Consider the following 20,399-nt stretch of genomic DNA (forward strand, 5'->3'; position numbering starts at 1 on the left):
AATCACTGATATGATATGATCAGTTAGGTAATAAATCTTATAGGACATACTGCAAACAGAACCCTTCATCCAAACAGCTATCTTGCAACAACTATGAGGGAATATTTCTTTTCAGACAGAGGCACCTCTTCTCATCCGGCCTTACTTGTCAGAAATGACCAAGTCAGAGATACATTCTGTTATGACTGGAGGATTTGCCACCATCGCTGGCAGTGTTCTGGGAGCCTACATCTCCTTTGGGGTAAGTATGTGTCAGTTTGAAGCTCCTTTTTTTGCATTAATTCCCATCAATCCTTGTCCCTTTCTCTCAAACCTTTCATAGATGCGACAGCAGAAATCTGGAAGTCACTGCCCAAAAACATGTTCAATTCCACAGGACAAAACTGCGTAGCTTCTTGGTTCCTGATGCAAAGGGTTAGGAAATAAAGGCAGGTAGACAGAGTGAACGAGTATTTTAAGATTAATTAGTCTGGTCAAAATTTAAATGAAAGAACAGACATGAAAGGTTGGATAGCCCCACATCCAACTAGGAGAGTAGATTATTATCTTACCTATGGGCTGTTCATTAGAGTACTTATTTCCCCACCACTCACCGCTCACTATTATTTCTGACGACTGTAAAACAAAATGATTCTTGCTAACGATACATAAATGCAGAGAAGATTTGTGAGAATGTTACCAGAATTCAAGGGCCTAAGTTATAGCTAGGGGCTGGGGAGGCTTGCTTTCTATTCCTTTGAGCATAGGACACAGAGGGGTGACCATACAGAGGTCTGTAAAATCATAAGGACCATAAATAGGATGATCGCACACCACCTTTTTACCTAGAGAAAGTGACTCAAAGACTAGAGGACACAGGTTTAAGGTGCGAGGGGAAAGGTTTAAAAGGGGCCTGAGAATAGCTTCTTCATGACATATTCTTTAAAAAAGCCCATTCTCTGCTTCCAAATGCAGGAATTCCTCGTGGAGTCTGCAGAATTCTTCCCAACTCGCAAGTAAATCTACTTAATTACCCCGAAGAGCAACTTCATCATGCAGAGGGTGGTGTGCATAGGAAAGAGGTGCCAGAGAAAGTAGTTGTAGTTGTAGTAGTTTTAAGAGACCGCTTGTTCCTTATCTGCTGTGTCGTATGACGTGGGTGATCATGGTCTTTCCATGACCATGATTATTCTTGGCAAATTTTTCTACAGAAATGAAGAGATGGTTAGGGAAGTTTTAAAGAGATACAGGACAAACTTGGGCAAATGGGATTAGCCTGGGTGGTCGTGTTGGTTGGTATGATCGAGTTGTTTCCATGATTCCATCTCTCCAAATTACTGTCATTAATATGAATTAGGATCACAAGAGGAAAAGGATGATAGGGATATTATAAAACAATCAATCAAATGAGCTTGTAAGAGCTTTAACACTTTTTATTCCTGTGTGTATTTGTTATAGAGTGCAAGAGTTGGGGATGTGGTATTTGCTCATATACCAAGACAACATTCCAGCTCACATGTAGTCGCAACAAGGACTATTGTTCTTGGAGCACGGGAGAGTCAGGGGTGATGTTATGGCCTCATAAAAGTCATAGGTAGGGCAATTGTACTCAGTCTTTTTCCAAGGGAAAGGGACTCAAAAACTAGTGGGCACAGGTTTAAAGTGAGAGGAAGATTTAAAAGGGACCCAAAGGGCAATTTCATTCTCTGCCTCCAAATACAGGAATTCCTTGTGGAGTCCGTAGAACTCCCAAGTAGATCTACTTAATTACCCTCATCTGGCTAAGGGTTCAACTTCCCAAGAGGTCCCTTGGATATACTGTGGGTAGCACCAAACTTTGTAACATTGAATAGTAGGGTACTCATGGATATACTTGTGAACATAAAGTTTTGGAGAGTTAATAAATACTTCTCATGTGTGAAGAATTATCCTAGAACGTATCTTTCAAGAAATTGCCTTGGACTTTTTTATGTTAGTTGCTCTTCTCGATGAACTGCTTCAGTCAGCTGACATTCTCACCTTGTATTCCAGATTAATGCATCCAATCTGATCGCAGCCTCTGTGATGGCAGCACCATGTGCACTCGCCCTTTCAAAACTCAGCTACCCTGAGCTGGAAGAATCCAAGTTCAAGACCGAAGAGGGAATAAAACTTGATAAGAGGTATGTAAGATCAGCCCTGCACTGAATGTGCTCAGAACCTTCATTTCATGATCAAAATCCTCCAGAATAACACATCACAATACCAGGTTTAGGATGGAGTGGGCTATAGGTTTAATTCTTGACATTAAACCTGGTCTAGCCCGGTTTTGTTTTTTTTTCTTGGGTTTTTTTTCTCTTTTTCTTTTGGGGTTTTTTTTGTTTATATACTTTTTTTTCTTTTTATTTCTTTTTTAATGTTTAATCTTATTATGAGTTTGGAAGTCTTTTATATCTATGTTACTTAAAATTCATTTTATATATGCTGATGAACATTTTTCCAATCTCTTTGTACCAACTTTGTTATTGAGTTTATAATTTTGAAAAATTAATAAAAAGATTTAAAAAGAAAGAAAGACATTAAACCAAGTCCAGGCTGCCTGACATGGTTTAAAGTCAAGACACCTCAGAGTAAGATTGCTGCAGGGATTCTCCTGACTTATCACCTTAATGTGATTGTATAATGCTCCTTTCCTATTGATGTCAAAGTGGGACATGAGAAAAACCCTCTGCAGAAATTCCACCCACCGTCCATGAGCCCAAAGAAAACCACAAATGGGAATCTGGGTTAAACTGGAGAGGTTAACCAGGATGGGCCTATCCTGATATTACCAGTACTACCTGTCTCGGGTCGGGTTGTCGGCAGCTCAACCGGCACACCCCCTGGTGCACTTCGGTTAACCAGGGAGGAGGGTGTGTAGGCACCCAGCAGGACTGAAAACAAAACCTGTCAAAGGGTGGATGAACTCTTTGTGAGTCAACGGCTACCTACTGTCTGTGTGAGGAGAGGCACGCCACACAGTCTTTCATTTCGCGCCTTGTAAGGCATTATGATGACAGACAAGCCAACAAACCCTATACTTCCAGAGCTGGGAGTGCTCAGGAACTCTGCGGAACGCCCAGACCCTGGTCGAGACAGGCAGTATGAAGGTGCAACCTCAAACCCCACGGGGAGGGTTGAGTCCGACAAGGGGGCTGAGCGAACTGCGCCTCTTTTGCGTTGTAAGGTAAAAACAATCGTCTCAACCTTCAACGCAAACACCATCCGCCTCTTGCCCCGATGCACAGAGTTGGCATCACTGGCAAGCAGCTACAAGATCTCCATCCTGGGGATCCAAGAACACCGTCATGTACACCCTGACAAAGAGATAAGATTCACCAAGGTAGAGGGGATGCACCTCATCACCTCGTCCGCATGGGGAGAGCCGACGACGACTTCAGCACAAGGTGAAGTAGGGCTGATGTTGAACAGCAAGGCGAAGAAGGCACTGAGGGGCGTAGTCTCAGTCAGTGACAGAATCCTTACTGCGGAATTCGACGGAAACCCAGTGACTTCTGTCATCATCTGTTACTCCCTGCACAACTGCAGCGAGGAGAAGGAGGTGGAGACCTTCTACAGTAAACTTCACGAAGCTGTCACTTCAATACCGGCACATAACTTCCTGGCTGTGCTCGGCGATTTTAATGCCCAGGTCGGACAGGAAGATGTTCCATACTTATACCAAGACTTCACCAACAGAAATGGACAATATCTAGTTGATTTCATCCAGGAACACAGTCTCATTGCCGCCAACACACAATTCAAGAAGCGAGCTGGTAAAGTGTGGACATATGAAAACAGAGCCTCCATCTACAGGAAACAGCTCGATTACATCCTCGTAAGAACAAAATGGCGTAATTGTGTGATCAACACAGAAGCCTACAGCACCTTCAACTCGGTCAGTTCTGACCATAGAGTAGTGTCAATGCAAGTGAGGCTGAGCCTGCGGCAACCCAAAGCCACAGGTCCCAAGGCAAAGGTAGACTGGAAGGCATTCTCCTCACAACCTATTCTTCAAGCCCAGTACACAGTGGAGGTGAGAAATCGCTTCGGCCCACTGGAAAGGGGGGAGGAAGAGACTGCCACCGACCGCTATCAACGGCTCATAGACGCACACACAGATGCAACAAAGAGTTTGCCTACTGTGAAGTGAATCAGGAAGAGCCGGATCTCGAAACATCCTGACGTCGTCGCAGCAAGAAGTGTGGTCAATGCTTGTCATGCCGAACTTAGAAGGAGCGAAACGGAAGAGCTAAGAGACAAGTTCAAGACAGCAAAGAAGAATTTCTTTGCCACTGACGACCGACTGAAGGAAGAGGAACTAACTGAGAGGATTAGAGAGATAGAGGATGCAAATGAAGACAAGCAGCATGGAGAAGCATGGCGCCTAGTCAATGAGATCAGTAGACAGAAGAAGTCCCCATCAGGTCAAATAAGTGGTAAAACAGCAGAGGACCATGTCCAGACATGGTTTACCCACTTTAAGAGCCTGCTGGGAAGCCCTCCAATGATATCAGAAGAAGAAGAGGACATACCCACGTTGATATCGATGACAGCCTATTCACCATTGAGGAACTGAAGAAGGCCAAATATGCACTCAAACAGGGCGGGAGCACTGGACCAGATGGGACACCACCAGATGTCCTGAAGAACTGCGACCTGGACGACATCTTGCTGGACATATGTAATACAGCACTGATAAAAGGCAGCAAACCAGAACAGTGGTCACTCTCAAACATTACCCCAGTCCCCAAGTCTGGATCCCTCATAAAGACAGATAGCTACCGCGGTATCAGCTTGACCTGCATCTTAGCAAAGTTATACAATCGGATGATTTTGAACAGGATTCACACCGCCATTGACCCTAAGCTAAGATTCAATCAGAATGGTTTTCAGCAGAAGCGCAAATACTTGCTCTCTGTAGGATCTTCGAGGAAGTCAAGAAGAACAACCTACCAGCCATGCTTACTTACATCGATTTTCGCAAAGCTTTTGACTCCATTCACCAAGGTAAAATGCTGAAGATCCTGAAAGCTTACTGAGTGCCAGACCATCTACTGAGAGCAATAGAGTCCAGCTATACCAAAACCATGGCGAAAGCTATATCACCAGACGGAGAAACAGCAGTGTTCGAGCTCCTAGCTGCTGTGCTGCAAGGAGACACTCTGGCACCGTACATCTTTATAATCGTCCTTGATTACGCTCTGCGTCAAGCTACCAAAGATCATGACAAGCTTGGTTTTACCATAAAACCAGGACGAACAAAAAGGGTCAGACCAGTTACGCTCACAGATCTCAATTTTGCAGATGACATAGTCCTGCTCTCTGACCAGATGGAGGAAGCACAGCAGCTACTGACAAAAGTGGAAATTGAGTGCAATAAAGGTGGACTTCACCTAAACGCTAAAAAGACAGAGTACTTGGTGTTTAACTGCAATGAAGGTACTCTGAAGACTGATTTCCAGACCATAAGCTTTCACCTTGCACCTGGCTAATACAGCTTTAAGTTAACAATAGGGAGGAGATTTCAACGTGCTCTCTCCAGCACTGGAGTTAAAACCAAGTCTGCAGACTTGCTACTCACTTACTGGCTCAAGCAGCAGCTTCCTAAGTAGAGGAGGTGCCCAAAAGAAATCCAGGAAGAAGCTCAGACGCTGGAAGACGGAAATGAAAACAGGAAATGCTGAAGTACTTAGTCTCTGAAGAAAAAGAAATAGACTAAAGGCTCAGTCTACATATTCCAATGGATTGTCTTTGGCTTCAAATTTAAATCTCTCTCTACAGATACTATCTGACCTGCTGAGTGTTTCCAGCATTTTCTTTTCTTTTATTTTCGATAAAACACCTTCCCAGCTCAGAGTCAACTCACTTTGTGTTTAATAATGAGAGGAGCAGACAGCCTGACTGAAACTCCTTCCATCAGTGGAAGGCACGCCTGAACTGCTCGACATTTCTGTTTGTATTTCAGGCCTTTGCTGGTGTTACAATCTGCTGCAGAAGCTCAATGAGTCAGGGAGCATCCATGAGATGAAAGAAGCTGCCAGTGTTTGGGGATGAAACCTTGCATCAAGACTGATACAGGGTTTTGACCCTCCTTCCCCCCACTGATACTGCCCAATCTACAGCAAATTACGTGTTCAGATTCCAACATCTGCAGCCTCTTGTGTTTCATTTCTTGATGTTGTTCTGGGTTTTATTAGTTAGAAATTGTAAAATCCAAGCCCAATAACATACTAAGTGTTGCCAAGAGGCTCGACAGAACTGAAGCTGTAGATTTGAGGTGTGAGGACTAAAGAAAGGGCCCCAGAGAAAGGGAAAGGAACCGAGTCTGACAGTGGCTAGTATCATTATGAAAGGCTGAAGAAATTCCTTTCAATTTACCGATTTTCCATTGTTTCATTTTCTATGCTCTTTAATCTAAAATGAGAGTAACCATTTTTTTTTTATTTATTCCTCTTCAGCGAAGAACAGAATGTTCTAGAAGCTGCAAGTAATGGTGCCTCTGCCTCTGTTGGTCTGATTGCTAACATTGCTGTGAACCTACTTGCATTTTTAGCTATTCTGGCGTTTTTGAATGCAGCACTCTCCTGGTTTGGAGGAATGGTGGACTATCCCCAGCTCAGTTTCCAGGTATGGTCCAACCTTCCACCTAAGGCCATCTGACAATGAATCCGACTGGTCCGCCCACACAGACTCCGCCTTCGACCACATGTCACAGAGCGACAACTTCACTCAGTCCGATCCGATGGGAACACAGCTACAGCAAGTAATGGAGACACACAGTAAACTGACCCACCACATAAACAGGCCCTTCAGCCCAACTGGTCTATGCTGACCAAGATTCCCATCTAATCTAGTCCCACTTGCCCTGTATTTGGCCTTTAACCCTCCAAGCTTTCTCTATCCATGTACCTGTCCAACCAGCTTTCTAAATGTTGATAATGTACAACCCTCTCTCAACCACTTCCTCTGGCAGCTCATTCCAAATAAAGACCACCCTTTAGGGCAGGGGTTCCCAACCTGGGATCCACATAGTCCTTGGTTAATGGTAGGTGTCCATGGCATTAAAGAGGTTGGGAACCCCTGCTTTAGGTGAAAAAGTTGCCCTTCAGGTTCCAACTAAATCTCTCCCTTTTCATCCTAAACCTATACCCTGTATTTTTGATTCCCCAGTCCTGGGAAAAAGACTATGTGCATTCACCATACCTATGCCCCTCATCATTTTTTGTACATTTCTATAAGATCACTACTCATTCTACTGTCCAATGAAAGAACTCTCCGTAACTCAGTCCCTCAAGTCCCGGCAACATCCTCGTAAGTATTCTTTGCACTCTTTCCAGCTTGATAGCATCTTTCCTATAGCAGGGTAATCAAACTGAACACATTATTCCAAATATGTCCTCACTAACGTCTTGTACAGCTCAATATACAGTAACAACCCAACTTCCATTCTGGATGCCTTGAATGATAAAGGGCAGCATGCCAAGAAGCCTTCACCAGCCTGTCTACTTGCAATGCACTTTCAGTGAACCATGTACACGTACTCCTAGGTTCCTCTATTCTTCAACGCTCCCGAGGACCCTCCCATTGACTGACTTTCTAGAACCTTGTTTCAGACTACTGGTTGCAGTGCATTCACAGAGCAATTGTTCACATGCTACATCCTCTGAAAGGGTGCATACTACGTCACATGAGCCACAACATTCATTACCCATGTCACATTAGACACAACAGATTTAAAAAGGACATGCACCTGGATAGGAAAGATTCAAAGGGATAAGGGCCAACTCAGAAAAGTGGGTCTGGCTCAGTTGAGCAACTTGGTCAGCCTGGATGAGTTGGGCCGAAGGGCCTGTTTCTGAAGTGCATGACTCTAATTCCTGATTTCTTTTGGAAATTAAAGATATAAAGGATGACATCTTACTGAACAGGAAAGCAGAGTCATGAGCACTACAAGCATTACCAGCTGCTATTTCTTATTTATTTATTTAGAGAGACAGCACTGTAACATGCACCTTCCAGCCCAAAGAGCCTGTGCCACTCAATTACACCCATGTGACCAATTAAACTACCAAAGGTGTACATCTTTGGAATGTGAGAGGAAACCAGAGCACCCAGAGGCAACCCACGTGGTCATGGGGAGAACATACAAACTCCTTACAGACAGCGGGGGTATTCGATCTGGGTTGTTGGCATTGTCACAGCGTTAAACCAACTGCTATGCTACCAGGCTGCCCTAAGTGCCAGGCTAATGCCCGTATGATTCCATTCAGTGGCACTTGCTATAAGCACTCTGGCATCCCAGTGCCATTCCTACCTCAGTGTTATCCACTGTACCTCTCTCCCAGATGCATCCGTTATACTGGCTTCACCCTCCCCCAGTGGCAGCGAGTTGCACTTCCTAATCACTCTTTGGAACACAGAACGTAGAACAGTACAACACAGAATATTGTGCCAACCTTTCAATCTACACCACAATCAACCCAACCCTTCCCTCCTACACAGCCTAAAACCCTCCATTTTTCTTTCATCCATGTTCCTATGCAACAGTCCCTTAAATGTTCCCAGTTTATCAGCATTCACCACCGCCGTCAGACAATTACCACTCTCTGTGTAAAATACCATACCTCTGACATCTCTTCCTAAACCTTCCTCTGCTCCCCTTAAAGGGATGTCCCCTGATATTAGTCATTAGTCATTGTCGCCCAGGGAAAAAGATGCTGACCGTCCGCTCTATGTATGCATCGTATAATCTCATACACCTCTATTAGGTTGCTTCTCATCCTCCTTTGCTCCAAAGAGAAAAGTCCTAGCTCGCTCAGCCTTTTGGTTAAGAGTCCATTCCTGAAATCCCTCCTGCATTTTTATTTACTGCCTCACATGTATCAACACTTGGCTTCCTCCAAGTGGGAGCAGCTTCTTTCATCTACTCTACCAAACTTTTTCAGAACTTCAAAGGCTTCCCACTGCCACTTTTCTGAAGAAGAGAGCCACAGCCATCCCTGATAAGTCGCCAGAAAGTTCTGCTTTAAACCAGGAAGACCACTTCCCCTAATTGAACTGTGAACTCTCTTAGTTTGAGTCTCTGGCTCAGGATGTGGGACACTTTAGTGAGGACTGTTTTGTACTGTTTATGCAGAACATATGCTCCTACATCTTCATGCCAATCGCCTTCATAATGGGAGCAGACTGGAACGACTCCTTCCTTGTGGCTGAGTTGATTGGAACCAAACTCTTTCTCAACGAGTTTGTGGCTTACCAGCATCTTGCCGAGTACAAGACCAGACGCTTGGCAGGTGTACCTGAATTTATTGATGGCCAAAAGCAGTGGATTTCAGTGAGTATGGACCATGTGCAATGTTAAATTTCAGCCAACAAGTAGCCAGGCCCCAAGGAGTTGTTGACACCCAACAGGTTGAGGAAAACTTCATCTCATGGATCTGCCTCCAGGAGGTCACATTAACTCAAGGTGCCCGCCAATCCTAACATAACTTCTTTAATGCAATGACAATGATGGTGGGAAGTTTACTAAAGGGTGAAAGTTTTGGGAAGTAGGGAGAGTATGGGTACCTGGTGATGGAGGGGTGGGCAACTAGAATCAGAAGCAGACTTGTTATCACTGTCTACCGTATATGACATGAAATTTGTTGTTTTTCAATGGCATTTTAGTGCAGAGACATAAAATTATTGTAAATTACAGAAATAATTACAATTAGAATTAGAATTTATTTAAATCTTACATCCATCCCACAATGTGAAGGAGTAAAAATCTTTGCAGTATGACTCCATCACAATGTACGGACATTTGAATTTGAACGTCTAATGGCTTGTAGAAAGAAGCTGCCCCGTAGCTTGTTGGTCCTGGCTTTAATGCTGCGGTACTGTTTGCCAGACAGAAGCAGCTGAAAGACTTTATGGCTGGGGTGACTGGTGTCCTTGATTATCTTCCAGGCCTTCTTTACACACCTGCTGCTGTAAATGTCCTCAATGGAGGGAAGCTCACATCCATAGATGCACTGGGCTGTTTATAACACTCTCCACAGCGTCCAGCAATCAAGATCGGTGCAGTTCCTGTACCAGGCGGTGATACAGCCAATCAGTATGCTCTCAATGGTGCCCCTGTAGGTCTTGAGGAATAATGCTAAAAAGGAATAATAAGGTAGTACTAATGGATTTGTGGGCCTTTCAGAAATATAACAGTGGCGGGGATGAAAATGCTTCTAAAACATTGAGTGTGGATTCAGTACCTCTTCACTATAGTAATGTCCGTGTCCCAGATGGCAGTGGCCCTCAGTGAAGGAAACCACCCTAACACTAACCCTAAGGCACCAACTATTGAAGATGCCCCTGATGGTGGGGATGGTTGTGGCTGTACAACCTTCTGGGTGTCCAACCATCTGCAGCCTTTTGTATTCCTGTGCATTGGAGCCTCCATATCAGGCTTAGCCAATACCTTAGCCAATTTGAGCCTGTGCAGGAGTTCTCAAAAACATATTAGCATGCAGCTTTTTTATCATTGTAACATCAATAACCGGAGTATAACTGTAGCAAAGTTATAATATTAATCATCTATTTGTGGTGTGACCATGTAATTCCCAGAGCTCGTGTGCCTCTTCACCGTGGCGTGGGTGTCAGGTCACCCAGTCGTTTTGCACGGTGACTTCCACTGAGGAGACCAGGTGAAGTTTCATTTAGTTTCAACATGTTGGTAACACTTCAGTCCAGGCTGAATTTGTATTCGGGTTACTTGGCTCAGATCCAAATCGCCACAAACTCTATTGCCCAAAATGTAAGCAGCATGTATTGTTAAATTAAAAGTGACATTCATTCAAACACACGGTTAAAACTAAAGCTTTAGGGTAAGGGTGGTGTTGGTGGGAGGAACTGAGGAGGAAAGCTTTTATGCAGAGCTTGATTAGAATCTGCCTGAGGAGCTGTTGAAGGCAGGAAATCTCACGACATTTGGATGGGTACTTGAGTCACTGAGGCACAGAAGTTACAGACCAAGTATTGGTAAATAAGATTGGTGTAGGTCGGTACTTGAAGACTGGTACAGACAAGGTGGGCAGAAGGGCCTGTGGTGTATGACTCTGTAACTAAGTAGGAACTTTAATTAGAACATCTAAACCAGGGGATCCCAACCATTTTTTGCCATGGATGCCTACTATTAACTGAGGGGTCCATGGACCTCAGGTTGGGAACCCCTGTTCTAAGAAATCAAAGTGGTGAATGGAGAAGGTTTGATTCCTGTTTTATTTTTGTAGCTCAGAGCAGAAACAATATCCACATATGCCCTTTGTGGCTTTGCTAACTTCTCTTCAATCGGTATCATGCTCGGAGGACTCTGTAAGTAGCCAATCACTGTCTATGTGCTTATGGCTCCTCAATGTAACAAGTCAATCTTCTGTAAGCTTTAGCTGCTCTAAATTGCATCATCAAACCATGCTCGCATATTTTACCTTAAACTTTTTTGTTCTAACAGTCTTAATTTCTGTCCAATTCAATTGCTTTGGGGCAATCTGAGGTTGTAGCGGAGCTTGTGAAAGTTCTCTTTCTTTCCACGTAAGTCCAACAGATGTATTTTCCCTCCTGGTTGGGCTTCTTCACCCACAGACAATTTCCATGGGTGGCCCCTGGATAAGATGTGGCTGATTTGCAGACACCATGTTCCTGGAACAGGTGGAAGTGGCAAGAATGTGTCACTGGGGAGCTAATGGATTTGTTTGAAGAACATGTTGCTGGGATACAGGGAAATAAGGAGTGAAAATGGATCTGTTGGGAGTCTGCTGTTGGAAGCTGACATGAACTGCTATCACTAAGGAATGGAGTAATAGTGTTTGATTTACACAAGGCAAACAGTAATGGCCGGGTTATCTATTGCTATTGTAATCAGAGTAAGAAATGTTGGCCAAGATACCAGGAGAAACTCTCTGCTCCCTTTTACATAGTGTCATGGGATCACTTACATCCAGCTTGATGGAACAAGGAACCTTGATTAAAACTCTCATCCAAAACATAACACCCCTCAATGTGGCACCTGTTTGGGAGGTGGCCCAAATTTTAAGTTTGAGCCTTGAAGGTGAACAGTAGAAAGGGCTTCGACTTGCTCGAACTTGGCAAAGGGCTTCTTCAGGAATGGAACTGATTTAAATTTCTTTTAGTATAGCAACACCATCCTTTTGGATTCAATAAAAGAATTATGTAGAAGATCAAGTGTCAATATTCCCAGTGTGAAATGTCCATCTCCGAATCAGTAGCTCGTAGACTAATGTTCCACTCTGTAAACCTGAGCAGTTAACTCAAGCCAGCTCAACAGTTCAATTCCATTCGCAGCTCCTCAGGAATGAAGCAGTCCAATTCGTGTATGTAGCAGGACTTGGACAATGTCCACGCCTGGCTGGAAAATACCACGTAACACTCGTACTACAGAAGGGCCAAGTAATTACTGTGTCCACCACTTTCCCCTGAAGTACAATATGACATCATCAACTCCCCCAAGCATTGACCAGCAACAACACTGCCAGCCATATAAACACCATGCTACAAGAGCAGTCAGACTGGATATCCTGCAGTGAGTGACTCACTTCCATGTGCTGTCCACTCTCAGGAACTGGGTATGTTCCTTGTAGGGAAGCATGAGAGCTTAGCAGTTAGTATAATGCTTTTCCTCTGCATGCTCTGGCATCCTCACACATTCCAAAGACATATAAGCTAGGGTTAGTAAGTTGTAGGCATGATATGTTGGCGCCAAAAGCTTAGCGACATGTGCAGATTATCCCCCAGCATATGACGAACTACATTGGTCATAGAACATAAAACATAGAAATCTACAACATATTACCAGTCCTTTGGCCCACAATGCTGTGCTGACATGTAGCCTACTCTAAAAACTGCCTAGAATTTCCTTAGCGCACAACCCTCTAGTTTTCTAAGCTCCATGTACCTAAGAGACTCTTAAAAGACCCTATTGTATCCGCCTCCACCACCATCACCAGCAATGCATTCCACGTACCCACCGCTCTGTGTGAAAAACTTACCTCTGACATCCCCTCAATACCTGTTTCCAAGCACCTTAAAACTATACTCCCTTGTGTTAGCCATTTCAGTCCTGGGAAAAAGCCTCTGGCTATCCACATGATCAATGCTCCTCATCATCTCATACGCCTCTGCCAGGTCACCTCTCATCCTCCATCACTCCAAGCAGATAAGGCCAAGTCACTCAACCTATCCTCATAAAGTACGCCCTCCAATCCAGGCAATATCCTTGTAAATCTCCCCTGCACTCCTCTATAGTATCCACATCCTTCCTGTGGTGAGGTGAGAAGAACTGAACACAGTACTCCAAGTGAGGTCTGACCAAGATCTTATTTAGCTGTAACATTACCTCTCAGCTCTTGAACTCAATCCCACGGTTAATGAAGGCTAACACACCATACACTTTCTTAACAACACTGTCAACCAGCGCAGCAGCTTTAAGTGTCCTGTTGACACAGACCCCAAGTTCTCTCAGATCCTCCACACTGCTAAGAGTCTTCCCATTAATATTACTTTCTGATTTAGTCGTTGATGCAAACAGCACATTTCACTTTATGTTTTGATGCTTCCACGTACATGTGACAAATAACACTGACCTTGATGAAATACATTCCCCTACACAAGTACAACTCTCAGTGAGTACTACACCATCCAGGACTAAAGCAGCTCACCTGAGCCGCATCCCGTCCATCATCATAAAAATTAATTTCCTGCACTGCTGGCACACATTGGCCACGGTGTGCACCACCTGTCCTGGTGCAGTCTGGCCAAAGTTTGCATCTTCCCAATGGACTGCTCTGGGAGTTCCAGTTTCCTCCCACATTCCAAAACTGTGCAAGCTGATAGGTTACTTGGCCACTGTAAATTGCCCCTTGTGTGTAGGTGTAAGGTAGAATCTGTGTGGGGGGGGTGGTGTTGATGGGAATGTGGGATGAATTGGGATTAGTGTAAAAATGGGAACTTGATATTTGGCACAAACTCAATGAGCCCAAGGGTCTGATTCTAAACTGAATCTCTCAATGACTCTCCAACTATAAATTCCACTGCCATTACTCACCCTCCCAAGTCCATGACATCTACTGCCAAGAAGGACAATACAAGCTGAAGATATAGAAGCAGAATTCGGCCATTTTGGCCCATCCAGTCTGCTCTGCCATTTCATCATGGCTAATCCAATTTTCCCTCTCAGCCCCAATTTCCTGCCTTCTTCCCATATCCCTCCATGCCCTGACCAATCAAAACTCTATCAACCACTGCCTTAAATATATGTAATGACTTGGCCTCTACAGCTACCTGTGGCAACAAATTCCACAGATCCACTACTCTCTGGCTAAAGAAATTCCTCCTCATCTCCGGACACTCTTCTATTCTGAGGCTGTGTCCTCTGGTCCTTTGTTCTCCCACCATAGGAAACATCTCCACATCCATTCTATCAAGGCCTTTCACATTCGATAGGTTTCAATAAGGTCATTCTTCTGAATTCTAGTGCATACAGGCCAGAGCCATCAAACACTCTTCATATGACAAGCCATTGAATCCTGGAATCATTTTCATGAACCTTCTTTGAACCTGGCAATATGGTCTAATGACCCCACCACTTGTAGGTTGCCCTTCAAGTCACTCAACATTGTCACTTGGAAATATATTGTTGGTCATTCTTTGCCACTAGGTCTAAATCCTGAAACACTCTCCTTAACAACACCAGAAGGACTGCAGTGGTTCGAGAAGGTAGATATCTTTCTCAGGGGCAAGTAGAGACTTGCAATAAATGATGGCCTTGCTCCAAAAAAAAGAATCTTATAAAGAGTGCCAAGGTCACACTATGCTGTAAGAGTGGAGACACAAGAGGGATAGCAGATAATGTAAATTTGTAGCAACACACAAAATACCAGGAAGAACTCAACAGGTCAGGCAGCATCTATGGAGGGAAATGAACAGTTGACGTTTCAGGTCAAGACCTTGTCAGAGATGTTTTCCGGATGATACTTTAAATCAAGTAATACACCCAAAATGATGGAGGAACTCAGCAGGTCAAGCGCACCTGCGGAGAGGGAAAAACAGTCAGCATTTCAGGCCACGACCCCTCATCAGGACTGGAAGGGAAGGGGGAAGGAGCCAGAACAAGAGGGTGGGGGGAGGGGGAGGAGCACAAGTTGGAGGCCAGGTGAAAAGGGAGATGGGTGGGTGAAGGAGGGGGTATGAAGTAGGAAGCAGGGAGGAGACAGGTGGAAAAGGTAAAGGGCTGAAGAAGAAGAAATCTAATAGGAGAGGGCAGTGGACCATGGAGGAAAGGGAAGGAGGAGGACCAGAAGGTGGGTGAGGCGAAGAGAAGGGGTGAGTGGGTATCCAGTCTGGGGCAAGGAAGAAGAGGGAAGGAGGGAGGGGAGAGAAATTACTAGAAGTTAGAGAAATCGATGTTCATCCCTTCAGGTTGGAGGCTACCCAGACAGAACATGAGCCAAGGCTCTCTCTGTCCTCTTAGCTGAATAGAAAAGATGCCTTGCACTGTTTAAAAAGACAGAGTGTTCTTTTCATATCCTGGTCAATATTTATCCCTCAAAGAAATAACTAAAGCTGATTATCTAATTACCAGAGGCCATTCTTTAAAAATCACTAAAAATTCTATAATGTGCTGTAATTATGCCAAGTTCTTTGGTGTAAATTCACGTGTTCTACACATGCTCTCTCCACCATCCCCTTGTCCTGCCCTCCGCAGCTGCCATGGCCCCAAACCGCAAGAATGACTTTGCGGAGGTGGTTATCCGAGCTCTCATCACCGGGTTCGTCACCTCGCTGGTGAATGCATGCGTCGCAGGTATTCAGCCATGAACTTCCACACTGCAGGTCTATCCCCACCCGACAAAACAAAAGGAATGAAAATCAAATTTCACAGAAAGGACAAAATGCTAAAGATACTATACAGGGTGGGCAGCATCTGTGGAGTCGAAAGAGGTTTTGGGTCGATGACCTTCCATCAGAACTAGATGGAAGTCAAACCTGCTTTGAGCTGTGGGGTGGGAAGGTAGAGAGCAAGAAGGACAAGGGGTGGAGTGAGTGGGAGGGCTGTGGAGGTTTGTTAATCACAGCTGATCTGTCTGAGGGAGAGGGGAATGGGGACAGAGGAGAGGGAAAAGACAAAAGCCGGGATAGAAATGTTGGATACATTCAACAGGCCACATAGCAAGTATGGAGAGAGAAACAGTTGATGTTTCAGACTGAAGACTCTGAGAAAGAAAAAAAATTCCTGCTGGAAATAGAAACAAGGATTTACTGGAAACCTGAATGAGATTAGACTAGATTATGAAGGCACACAGTCCTCTTTTTATTGTCATTTAGTAATGCATGCATTAAGAAATGATACAATATTTCCTGCGGTGTGATATCACAAAACACAGGACAGACCAAGACTGAAAAATTAAAAGAGAATGTTGGAAATAACTAGCAAGTCAGGCAGCATCTGTGGAGAGAAAAAAAAACTGAGTTAAAACTGATTACTTATTTGGTGCAGGATTCATCTTTACTTTCTGTCTTTTAGGGATCTTGTTTGTGCCCAGGGAGACTTTGGACTGCATAAGTTACCTCAATAGCAGCTCCTTTAATGGGACAAGTGTGAACCTCCAAAACTGCTGTCAGGATCTCTTTGACAGGTGAGTTCCATCGCTGTTTAAAGAGGAAAGTGGCCAGAGGCGTGCAGATGGATAAATCAAATCAAAGCAAAGCAAATACTCATTCTACACCGCTTTTCAATGTCTTTAGCAAAGACCACTTTGAAAGAACACCAATATAAAACAGTCAACTTGAAATCCGTTATAGAATTCAGAAGAAACTGTTTATACCAAGTGGGGAGACAATGGAACTTGGTCATGTTGGGAATGGCGTGGATTCATTGAAGGGGATATGAGGCTATACTCACACACAATGCCGAAAGTACAAAAAGGAAGTCAAGCAGCATCAATTCAGGGGACTAAGCAGTCGATGTTTTGTGCGAGACCCTTTATCAGGACAGGAAAGAATGCCAGAATAAGGAGGAGGGGAAGGTTAAGGAATACAAGCTGGCATGTGATAGATGCAACCAGGTGAGGGGGATGGTGTCTGTGTGAGGGAGGGGTGAAGTAAGAAGTTGGGGGATAATAGGTGGAAGAGGTCAAGTGCTGAGGAAGAATAAATCTGGTAGGGGAGAAAAGCAGAAGATAGGAGAAAGGGAATGAAGCGGGGTACCGGAGGGAGGTGATGGGATGGCGAGGAGAAGGGGTGAGAGGGGAACCAGAATGTGGAATGGAAAAGGAGAAGGGGGGAAGAGGGAGAAATTACTGTAGGTTAGAGAAATTGATGTTCATGCCATCAGGTTGGTGAACCCCACGCACCCGTCTCCCCTTCACCTAGTTTCATGAACCCAGACGGAAGATGAAATGTTGCTCCTCCAACCTGAGTGTGGCCTCATCATAGAGGAGGCCATGGGCTGACATGTCAGAAAGAGAATGGGAAGTCAAATGAAATGGCTGGTGACTGGGAAATCCCTCCTTTTGTGGCAAATGAAGCGAAGGTGCTTGGTGAAGCGGTTCCACCAATTTACATGGAGTCTCATTGGCGTAGCAAAGGCCTCACAGGGAGCCTCTGCTGCAGTAGATGACCCTGGCCTTTGACAGGTGAAGTGCCACCTCACTATGCTGATGGATTCAAAGAAACATAGGCGGAGGCTTAAGTGGAGCATAAACCGTGGTTCAGACTGGAAGGGCCAAATGGCTTATTTTTATGTTGTCAGTTCTATTAAGTTTCACCCCCTTCTTAATTATCCTTCCAGTTCAGCAGGAAGTTTACTCTGGAGGCTGGCTACAAGCAGTTATTTACTCAGCTCAAGCCCTTGGGCCTAAACAGTGAAGTGTTTTTTCTCATACCCCATCAGACACAAAGGTTGGTGGTGTTGTAGATAGTGTAGAGGATTGTCAAAGATTGCAGAGTGACATTGATAGATGCAGAAGTGGGCTGAGAAGTGGCAGATGGAGTTCAACCCGGAGAAGTGTGAGGTGGTACACTTTGGAAGGACAAACTCCATGGTAGGGTACAAAGTAAATGGCAGGATACTTGGTAGTGTGGAGGAGCAGAGGGATCTGGGGGTACATGTCCACAGATCCCTGAAAGTTGCCTCACAGGTGGATAAGAAAGCTTATAGTGTGTTAGCTTTCATAAGTCGAGGGAAAGAGTTCAAGAGTCGCGATGTAATGATGCAGCTCTATAAAACCCTGGTTAGGCCACACTTGGGGTACTGTGTCCAGTTCTGGTCGCCTCACTATAGGAAGGATGTGGAAGGATTGGAAAGGGTACAGAGGAGATTTACCAGGATACTGCCTGGTTTAGAGAGTATGCATTATGATCAGAGATTAAGGGAGCTAGGGCTTTACTCTTTGGAGAGAAGGAGGATGAGAGGAGACATGATAGAGGTGTACAAGATAATAAGAGGAATAGATAGAGTGGATAGCCAGCGCCTCTTCCCCAGGGCACCACTGCTCAAGACAAGAGGACATGGCTTTAAGGTAAGGGGTGGGAAGTTCAAGGGGGATATTAGAGGAAGGTTTTTTACTCAGAGAATAGTTGGTGCGCGGAATGCACTGCCTGAGTCAGTGGTGGAGGCAGATACACTAGTGAAGTTTAAGAGACTACTAGACAGGTATATGGAGGAATTTAAGGTGGGGGGTTATATGGGAGGCAGGGTTTGAGGGTCAGCACAACATTGTGGGCTGAAGGGCCTGTACTGGGCTGTACTATTCTATGAGTCTATGAAATGTTTCAGATAAGGCAAGACTGCAGGGAATGCCAGGGCATTTGGGGAATGGAAAGACGCAAACAGAAGGATTTAACTTCTGTAGATGTTGCAGAGAATGGTAGATAGTTACACAAAAATAACATGCAAAAGATAAATCCCAGTCATTTTCAGCAGTGCGGTCACCGAGCTCGGTTGACAGAGGGGTGACCTAGAGCTCTCTAGTCTGTTAATGGAACTAACATTCTCTTCAGTCACAAACAATTGGGAAAGAAGTCCAAGAAGATGTGGCAGTAATTCATCATCCAACACTCCCCAGTGGGAGCTTACCTGGAAAAAATTCTGACTCACACAGCAGTGGACTTCAACATTTTAATGTATGGCTGTTTTTAAGATACATGACTCGCTGAACCCACTCTTTCACGCATCTTCTAACAGATCTCCAACTCCTTCCATTGGAATGAATCAACACAGATTTGGCTTTTGAAATATGGTCTTATTATAAAAAAATAAGTATTTTATTCATGTTTCTCAACATCATAGTGCTAAAAAATTTTAAAGTAAAAGTGTGATAAGAATGAAGACCGAAACACCCGAACCCAGTGCCCACTAACTCATCTCCATTCCCTCCCCATTTAATTCAGCCTGTGGGTGGGTATCTAGATCAGTTTGTTATGTCCCATGCAGACAGCCGCCTCCCAAAAACAGCCTTTTGTTGTTGCTTTCTTTCTGCATCATTGTGAGCAATTTCAAGACCCATGATTTACAGTTTTGCACATCTCCCAATGCACCCAAAACAACAACCTGATTCCTATTGAACACCACAAATAACCTGACCATTTAAATATTACATGGCAGAAAGAAGCCTTGATCAAAGGAAGATCATTGTTTCTACCTAAGCAACGAGTTAATATTGTGTGGGGTTAGAAAACTGTTGACTGGTTTATTCATGTGTTGGTCTATAATTCTTTGTGATCTGATTTGTCACTACAACATTATCCATCAGAACTGATTCCATCCCACTACTATTTCTTTCCACAGTGTGGTGTCCACCAGAAATCAAACCTTTGTTTTTGAAGGACAGTGGTCGAAAGTCAATCAGAGTTATTCTTTCTTTCAAGACTGCTGCAAACTCTATAACAACATTGAACCATGTAAACACCACTTCTAACAAATTTGTAAATAGATTTTTAAAAAATTTGTTGTCCAGTCGTCATGTTATTGTAAAGATGGAGATTACCCCAACCAATTGTCTACAAAACAAGGAATAAAGTTGCTGGCTTTGTCATGTACACATGCTGTTGTATGAATTAATTGTGTCCACAGACATGCACTTCGTAGAACATTTCCCTTTATTCCCTATGTGTAACAAACTTGACTGTATATTGCAACATCATCACAGTGTGACCACATTCCGAGTATTTAGCCATGTGGTGGGAAGAAGGGAGTGAAAAGTCTAAATTAAAATTGACCACAGTTTGTGGTGGCGACATCATTGCTGACGACCAATGGGCTGTGCCACTGGTAAACATGTGACTGACATGGTGACAGTGAAGAACAGTGGGGATTGCGACTTCCACTTGATCATTCCTGTTGAAACACAAGGAGG

At 44.2% G+C, this 20,399-nt stretch overlaps 1 protein-coding gene across 4 annotated transcripts in view; it reads left to right on the forward strand.

The window, feature by feature from the left end:
• slc28a1 (solute carrier family 28 member 1) overlaps positions 1 to 20,082 on the forward strand; it is an 86,987-nt gene extending 66,905 nt beyond the window's left edge. For all 4 annotated transcript variants that reach the window (XM_063070862.1, XM_063070863.1, XM_063070864.1 and 1 more), the window contains 8 exons: positions 116 to 241; positions 2,011 to 2,141; positions 6,459 to 6,627; positions 9,137 to 9,334; positions 11,262 to 11,343; positions 15,749 to 15,847; positions 16,568 to 16,679; positions 19,832 to 20,082. In XM_063070862.1, coding sequence (XP_062926932.1) covers positions 116 to 241; positions 2,011 to 2,141; positions 6,459 to 6,627; positions 9,137 to 9,334; positions 11,262 to 11,343; positions 15,749 to 15,847; positions 16,568 to 16,679; positions 19,832 to 19,961 — 1,047 coding nt within the window. In that variant the 3' untranslated portion in view covers positions 19,962 to 20,082. The remainder of the gene's footprint in view (positions 1 to 115; positions 242 to 2,010; positions 2,142 to 6,458; positions 6,628 to 9,136; positions 9,335 to 11,261; positions 11,344 to 15,748; positions 15,848 to 16,567; positions 16,680 to 19,831) is intronic.
• The last annotated feature ends 317 nt before the right edge of the window (positions 20,083 to 20,399 follow it).

The sequence above is a fragment of the Mobula hypostoma genome, chromosome 18 (assembly GCF_963921235.1).
Source record: "Mobula hypostoma chromosome 18, sMobHyp1.1, whole genome shotgun sequence".
In the NCBI taxonomy this organism is placed as follows: Eukaryota; Metazoa; Chordata; class Chondrichthyes; order Myliobatiformes; family Myliobatidae; genus Mobula; species Mobula hypostoma.